The 8,735-nt window shown below is 19.3% G+C and overlaps 5 protein-coding genes across 5 annotated transcripts; 3 read left to right on the forward strand and 2 right to left on the reverse strand.

Annotated features, from left to right (window-relative positions):
* Positions 1–112: 112 nt before the first annotated feature.
* On the forward strand, positions 113–821 carry PRSY57_0717200 (exosome complex component CSL4, putative; the record flags this gene model as incomplete). Its single annotated transcript, XM_012906826.2, has 2 exons — positions 113–599; positions 721–821. 2 exons carry the CDS (start codon positions 113–115, stop codon positions 819–821), a joined length of 588 nt encoding a protein of 195 aa, XP_012762280.1.
* A 354-nt stretch (positions 822–1,175) lies between these two features.
* On the reverse strand, positions 1,176–1,940 carry PRSY57_0717300 (small subunit rRNA processing protein, putative; the record flags this gene model as incomplete). Its single annotated transcript, XM_012906827.2, has 1 exon — positions 1,176–1,940. One exon carries the CDS (start codon positions 1,938–1,940, stop codon positions 1,176–1,178), a length of 765 nt encoding a protein of 254 aa, XP_012762281.2.
* Positions 1,941–2,738: 798 nt separating this feature from the next.
* Positions 2,739–3,238, forward strand: PRSY57_0717400 (hypothetical protein; the record flags this gene model as incomplete). Its single annotated transcript, XM_012906828.2, has 2 exons — positions 2,739–2,969; positions 3,104–3,238. The coding sequence occupies 2 exons, from the start codon at positions 2,739–2,741 to the stop codon at positions 3,236–3,238; spliced, it is 366 nt and encodes a 121-aa protein (XP_012762282.1).
* Positions 3,239–3,746: 508 nt separating this feature from the next.
* Positions 3,747–4,159, reverse strand: PRSY57_0717500 (hypothetical protein; the record flags this gene model as incomplete). The annotated part of the gene is made up of 2 exons (XM_012906829.2): positions 3,747–3,975; positions 4,074–4,159. 2 exons carry the CDS (start codon positions 4,157–4,159, stop codon positions 3,747–3,749), a joined length of 315 nt encoding a protein of 104 aa, XP_012762283.1.
* Positions 4,160–6,207: 2,048 nt separating this feature from the next.
* On the forward strand, positions 6,208–8,274 carry PRSY57_0717600 (ferrodoxin reductase-like protein; the record flags this gene model as incomplete). Its single annotated transcript, XM_012906830.2, has 2 exons — positions 6,208–7,762; positions 7,901–8,274. The coding sequence occupies 2 exons, from the start codon at positions 6,208–6,210 to the stop codon at positions 8,272–8,274; spliced, it is 1,929 nt and encodes a 642-aa protein (XP_012762284.2).
* Between the last annotated feature and the right edge of the window lie 461 nt (positions 8,275–8,735).

The raw sequence follows: 8,735 nt of genomic DNA on the forward strand, positions 1-8,735 counted from the left end.
GTAATATTGTAATGTTGTAATATTTAATTATTTATATATTTTAAAGATTGGATTTATATATATATATATATATATATATATATATATTTCATTTATATAATATTTTAAAATAATGAATTTTGAAGATGACGATGATATTGTTATACCAGGAGAGTTCTTAGGTTTACAAGCTGAATATATAAACGGTAATAATACATATTTATTAAAAGGTGAAATAAGATCAAGTATACTTGGTCAAAAAATTATAAATAAAAATAATGACAAGAAAACAATTATAAGTGTATATAATTTGAAACCACCTTCTTTATATCTTCCCAAAATAGGGGATATAGTAATATGTAAAATACAACGTGTATCTTTCCATATGATATATTGTTATATCCTTTCATCACATAATATATTTACAAAGAACGCATTAAAAGGATTTATATTAAAAAGTGATATACATATAAATGAAGGAGAGTTAGGCGATAATTTTATATGTTTTAAACAAGGAGATATAATAAAAGCTAAAGTTTTGTCCATAGGCCAATATTCATCTTATAAGTTATCGACAGTTGGTTCAGAACTAGGAGTCATAGCAGCATTTAACCAAAAGGGTAATATAAAAATAAATAAATAAATAAATAAATAAATATATAAATATATATATATATATATATATATATAATTTATTATTTATATATATGCATATTTTATTATTTTATTTTTTTTTTTAAGGCGAAATATTAAGACCAGTTGCTTGGAACCTCGTATTAAACATAAATGACATGACCTTTGAAAGAAGAAAAGCTTCAAACGATTTTTCTCTCCTCCTTTAATAAATATACATTATGCTAACCATGTGGATATTATATATATATATATATATATATATATGTTATTTATTTATTTATTTATTTATTTATTTTATTTTTTTATTTTATTTTTTTTGTTTATTTTTATTTTTTCTGTCTTAATTGGACCCACTACAAATGGGTAATTTTTTTTTAAATGAACAAGTTTGGAAACAAAAAAAAAATATATATATATATAAAATAATAAAATAATAAAATAATAAAATAAAAAATATGTAATATATATATATATTTATATTTACATATAATTATACAAACAAAATATGTAAAGACAAAAAAATAAATAAATAATAATAAAATAATATACTTATATACTTATTACATAAAACATTTTAACAAATTAGATGAAACTGTTTTCCCCTTATCTTTAACCTCAGTCTTTACATTTTTTTCCTCGTGCGTTATATTCTTCATCGTTTCAAAGTTCATATTATTTTTTTCTTCATTTCCTTCTTTACTTTTTTTTATTGTAAGAAAGTTCAATTTTTTGGTGCCTTCTGGCTCTGATGAATATTTCCTTTTCTTAATCTTCTTATTATGGTCGTTTATATTTTTTTGTAAAAATTCATCATAACTTTTATACATATTTTTTAAAGAATATTGTAATTTGTCTTTTCTAGATATATTCCTAAATAGAACAGAAGAAATTAGATCATTCCATGTCATATTCTTTATATATTTAATATGCCAAAAATGTTCTCTTAATATATTTTTTCTTTTTTTCCCTCCAATAGGTTGATTATTTAATAAACTTTCTACTTTTATAGCATCTTTTTTATTCAGAAATTCTATATATCCATCTTGATATTTATTCTTATTTCTTTTTTTCTTTTCTTTTTTTTCTTCATTTTTCCCTTTGGACATAATATTCATATCCTCTTCATTTATTTTATTTAAATGGATTTTATCCACATCACCATATTTACAAAATATTTCTCTTATTTTAGATATACTTAATCCAATGGGAACATAAGATAAATAAATTATTCCTCTTTTTGATTCTTCTCTTTTTACTTCTTGCCATAACTTGTCATTCAATTGAAATCGTTCGTCTACAATTTTGTTTTCATCTTTTTCTTCCATTGTAATTTATTTCTTTATACATATCTATATATACATAAAGAAATAAATAATAAAGCAGACCCTTTTCCTTTGAGCGACACTTAAAGTTAATATTGAATCCAAATTTTATATTCACTTGATATAAACGTTTGTAATAAATAATTTTCGCACAATATCATAACAAAATTATATAACCAACATAATTTGTTTGTACATAAAAAAAAAAAAATATATATATATATATATATATATATTATATGTATGTTTGGAAATGCTCGATTTTTTTTTTCTTTTTCTTCTTATAATATTATATAGAACTCTGTTCTAATTTTTATTTTTTTAATAATTATAAATGGGACATCATTTTTTTTTTTTTATAAAATTAGATAAATATTACATATATAAATATATATATAAATATATCATTAGCAAATATAAAAAAAAAAAAAAAACATAATTGCAAAAAATCTAATACAATATTAAAAATAAAAAATATTTAATTGTATATATATATAATATATATATATTATATATATATAATATTTATATATTTGTATTTATAAATTTTTTCTCCTTTACAATCTGCCTGAAATAAAAAAAATTATATAAAAGAAGATTATTATGTATATGCATATATATATATATATATAATATATACATATTATTATATGGATTTTTTTTTTTTTTTTTTTTTTTTTTTTTTTAAATTTATATAAAAATAAAAATATATATATATAATAATTTACATAAAAAAGTTAAATATATATATATAATATATTTTTTTTTTTTTATTTTTTTTTTTTTTTTAAATGTTGTACAATGGAAAACTCCCAGTACTATAACAGACTTGTAGAATTAAATTCCTTAGCTGAACATATATTTTGTCAAAATAAAAAGTTGCTTTTAATCGATAATAATTTAAACGGAATAAGGGAAACCTTAGGGGCTTATCGAAGAAATGAAATTATAAAAAATAATGTAAAAATTAGTTCATATAATAATTTATTCTTAACTTTGAGTAAACACGAAATGAAGGGCTATCTGGAAAATGTATATATACCCACAAAAAAATATAAAAATGAAAATATAAAAAAAATTATCACCTTTACATATATATATATATATATATATATATATATATATATATAAATGTATATATTTATATTATTTATTTTTATGTATAGATTGAAAAAACGCTAACAGAAAAGAGAGACAAAGAAAGAGAAAAAAGAAAAGCTCTAATTAAGGAACTTGTAAAACTCAATCCAAGTGTCACAGAAATCCCTCTGGAGGAAGCCAAATTTTTATTAAAACAATAAATTAGAAAAAAAATAATAATAATAATAATAAAATACATATATGTATACAACTATATATATATATATATTTAATCTATGGATTTTATCCATTTTTTTATTTTTCCGTTTGCTTTTTAAAATTGTGCGAATGTATTTATGACCAAAATTGATGGGCACTGTGAAATGTAGAAAAAAAAAATACAATATGAAAAAGAAAAAATTAAAATGAAATAATTATCATATAAAATATGTTACAATAAATATATATATATATATATATATATATATGTATATTTTTTTTTTTTTTTGTAATTTATATGTGCATAACATTTAACAAGATTTTTAATACAATAAATTTGTAATGTATACTCAAAAGGACACACATATATAATATATATATATATATTTTTTTTTTTTTTTTTTTAATTTTTTAAATATATTATAATGTAGAATCCAAATATTATAATATAAAAACAACAAACAAAAAAAAAAATAAAATAAAATAATAATATTTTTAACCTTTATATATTTATTTTGTCTCATGCACCTTGTATGATTCTTTATTTTCAGTTACCCACGATTCGGATTCATAACCCTCCTGATAAAAAATCACCTTCTTATCAGAAATATTTTTTGTGCTTTTTCTGTTCATATTTTTATATCTTTTTTCGAATTTGTTTTTTGGATATTCAGCAATATAAAATTCTTTCTCCTTGTTATAATGTTCTATATACTCTAGATCGTTCTGAATATCATACCTAAAATGTGGATAATATGCATAAAGGGTCATATATATATATATATATATATATATATATTTATTTATTTATTCATTTATATACAATGAAGTGATTACCATCCGGATACGTGAACTTTTGGGTTGTAAACCCTTTTTGTTCTGTATTCTGAATAATCAATCTTAACCGTATTGATATTTGACATTTTTTCTTAAAGACATATATTTATTTGGTAAAACATATAGTTTTATTATTTATGTGTTAAAATTATACAAGGAATAAATTAATTTGAAAAATAGAAAGAAAAAAAAGAATGAATTCTATAGATATAAAAATATTCAAAAAAAAAGATTATATGGTTGTTAATTCTGAAAAATGCGAACTATATATATAATATAATTCTTTAATATTCAGAATAATAAAATGGGTGCTATATTTTTTTTTTTTTTTTTTTTTCCCTTTTTTTATTATGTATATTTTTGTTGGTATATCATTTCAAGTTCCTTAAAAGAAAAAAATAGAATTCATAAATTTCTTCAATATATAAACACCATGTTTATTTTTTTATCTATATATTTTTATTTTATTATTATTATTTTTTTATTTATATAGTTTTTGATGTATGGTTTTATTTGTTAGCTAGCCAAATGTAAAATAAGTTTATATATATATATATATTATATATGTTATATATGAGTTTTCTATATAATACTAAAATATCATTATATATAGATTTATGCTACCAGTATAGCATTTTTAAGTTGTAATAATATAACAGAACTCATATTTCTAAAGACATATAAGTTGAAAATAAGAAAATATATATATATATATATATAACCCTTTTTAGCTGTTTTTTTTTTTTTTTTTTTTTATTTTTACATGAACAGTTCATAATTTTTTTTTTCATAATTTATAATGAAAGAAATAAATATCACCCTTTAGTGAAGGGAAAAAAAAAATATATATATAAAATAAAATTGTTATTCTATTCCAAAAATATTAAAATTGTATATCTATTATATCATAAACATTATAATATTTGTTGGACAATATAAAAAAAATATTAAATACATATATATATATATATTTATATATTTATATTTATTTATTTTCGATTTATATAAGCTTAGTAAGGTTGTAGCTCGTTACACTGCTAAATTATAAGTTCCAGGCATTCGTGCGCACAAATAGAAACAATTATATATAAGAAAAAAGAAAACAATAAATATATAAACAAATTTTTCAACCCCAAGGTGTCTATTCTAGTATATTTTATTATTAAATTTTTTTTTTCTTAAAAATGTAAATTCAAAAATACTAATAAAATTGATTATATATTCAATCACTATATGATTCATAAGATAAAAAGAAGTTGTAACAATATTAAAAAGCTTCAAACAAAAAATAAAAAAATAAAAATATATTGAACATATTGAACATATTGAACATATTTTTACTAATACATGTATAGAAGTTGTTTTTTCACATCGTTTTCATTTTAATTATTTTATACTACATTTAAAAAAAAATTAAAAATAAAGGTTGATATTTTTTACAAACATGTGTAAATAATATATATATATATATCATAAAATTATATGTAGATATATATATGCAATAAAAACATAAATATTTTTAAATAAATAAAATTCAACATTGTGCTTTATAATAAATACGTGTATTTAGATTCCATAATTAAAAATAATAATTAATAATAAAATAAAAAAGATGTCATATAATATCATATTAATTTACAAAAAATATATATGTGAATAATTCTTGTTTAAAAAATTTTTCTTAAGTATTATATACTATATATACCTATACCCCCAAAAAAAAAAAAAAAAAAAAAAAAAAAAACATATATATATATATATATATATAATATATTATATGAATAATATAAATATATATAAGTCATAATAAAGAAATATGTGAAAAAAACTACCACTAAATTTATAAAAAAATTATATAAATGTATAATTATAACAAAACTAAATAAATTTATATATGCTTTGGGAAATCATTTATAAAAATTTTAAACTCCAATTAATTATATAAAACATTTGGGACATTTTATAAATATATATATATTAATATTTTTATTATTATATACTTTACCTTTTTGCCTTTTTAATTTATTATTATTTATTTTTTTCTTGCTCCACCTCATATTTATATATACACTTATAATATTTCATATCTTTATATTTATACTAAAAAGTAGAATTTAAAAAAAAAAAAAAAAAAATGAGAAGGAATCTTTTAAGCTTAAATGGAAAAATAAGTACTATCATTAAAAGTGACAAATTGAAAACAAGAGGAATATCATCATACAACATATTAAAAAACAATATTAATGTTTCATTAGAAAGAAATAATAAGAATAGATTTTTTTTTTCATCATTAAAGAGTCATCAAAAAATCGGAGGAGGTATTTTAAATAGTTATGATATATTTTTGATTTTATCTTTATTAGCAGTACCAACTATATTAAATAACAAATTTGGTAAAATGTCAAATAGTATAGCAAATTGTTCGAATGTAGAAAAAGTATTTTTAATAAAATCGAATGAATTGCAAGATGGTGAAATGAAAGAAATAAAAGTACATGAAGAGAAGGATACGGTCTTATTAGTACGTGTAAATAATAAATATTATTGTTTAGGACCCAAATGCCCTCATTATAGTGCTCCGTTAAAATCTGGTGTTTTAACAAATGAATATATTACGTGCCCATGGCATGATGCTAAATTTGATATAAAAACAGGCGAATGTATTAATGGCCCGTCATTTGATGACATACCAAAATATGAAGTTGTAATTGAAGGTAATGAAGTATATGCTTTATTACCAAAGAAATTAGAAATTTTTGAAAAAAAAAGAATATGTGAATGTAAAGGAAGCTGTGAAAAAAAAAATATATTAATTGTAGGAGGCGGTGCTGCTACCTTAGGTGCATTAGAAACATTTTTAAAATTAGGATATAATGGAAAATTAATCATATGTAGTAAAGATGCTTATAAACCATATGATAGACCAACGCTATCTAAAAATATATCGAATTGTAATAATTGTGACGAATTATATGAAGAAATAAAATTAAAAGAAAATTCTTATTATAACAAAAGTAATATAATATATAAAAATAATGTATATGTAGAAAAGGTTGATACAGAAAATAAAAAAGCACATTTAAATAATGGTGAAATTATAAATTATGATAAGATATTAATTACTACTGGTATAAGCCCATCCCCATCACCTATGAAGAATATGAATTTAGATAATTTATTTACCTTACATAATTTAAGTGACAATATTAAAATTGGTGAATATGCAAAAGAAGGATCGAAATGTGTTATTATTGGTTCCTCATTTATAGCATGTGAACTTTCTTCTGCTTTGAAAAAAAAAAATGTTAACGTAACTTTAATATCTAAAGATGATGTACCTTTTTATGGATCCTTTGGTGAGAAAATTGGAAATATTGTGCTTAACATTTTAAAAGAAAAAAATATTAAATTCTATCCATCTATGCATCCAACAGAATATATAATAGACAAAAGATTTTTCAGCAGAAAAAGTGGTAACATAATTCATGGAGTAAGGTTAAATAATGGTGAAGTTATAAATTGCGATTATGTTATTGAAGCTTTAGGATGTATACCTAATTCTGACTTTTTAGATGAAAAATATAAAAATGTGAATAATTTTATTGAAGTTGATAAGCATTTCAAGGTAAAAAATTCTGATAACATGTATGCTGCTGGAGATGTGTGTACTTTTCCTTATTTCTTGACAGGTGAGATATAACAAACAATATGGATTGTAATATATATATATATATATATATATATATATATATATATATGTATATATGTATATATGTATGTGATAATTCTTGTTTATATACATTTTTATACTATACTTTATATTTTAGATGAGATGGTAAATATTTGTCACTGGAATGTTGCCATACAACAAGGAAGAATAGCTGCACACAATATGTTAAGAGACGACAAAAAGGAATTTAACTTTATACCCTTTTTTAATACAAACATTTTTGGAAAAAATTTCCGATATAGTGGATATGTAAAGAACTATGATAAAATAATATATGAAGGAGATTTACTTAAACATAATTTTATTGGATACTTTGTTAAAAATGATAAGGTTGCATCAATTATAACATTAGGCAATAACAAAATGGCATCTTTAAATGAATGTATGGCAAAAAATAAAGTCCCTAAAGTTTACGAATTAGAAGGAGGCTTAAAAAATAGTGACAGTATGATAGCTTCACTAAAAATATAAAAAATATGAAGACACAATGTAGAAATAAGAAAATAATTGAACGCTTGAAATTCTTGTGCGTAATCAATGAAAAAAAAAAAAAAATACATACATATATATATATATATATATATATATATATATAATAAAATAAAAAAGTTCTTACATGTTCAGGTAAAAATGAGGAACTTTTTTTTTTTTTTTTTCCGAAAATGGCTAGCTAACAATAAAAATAAATAAATAAATAATATATAAGTATATATACATATATATATTAGTGTGTGTTATTTGAAATTTTTTTTTTTTTTTGTATTTGAATAAATGGATAAGTTTTCATCCTTTCAATATTTAATTATTTTATTGTTTTATTCTTTTGAATTGTAATAACGATTAAATGAAAACTTTTTATGCTGATAAAATTGTCATGTTATTAATATATATATATATATATATATTTTTTTTTTTTTTTTTTTTTTTTTTTT

The sequence above is a fragment of the Plasmodium reichenowi genome, chromosome 7 (assembly GCF_001601855.1).
Source record: "Plasmodium reichenowi strain SY57 chromosome 7, whole genome shotgun sequence".
In the NCBI taxonomy this organism is placed as follows: Eukaryota; Apicomplexa; class Aconoidasida; order Haemosporida; family Plasmodiidae; genus Plasmodium; species Plasmodium reichenowi.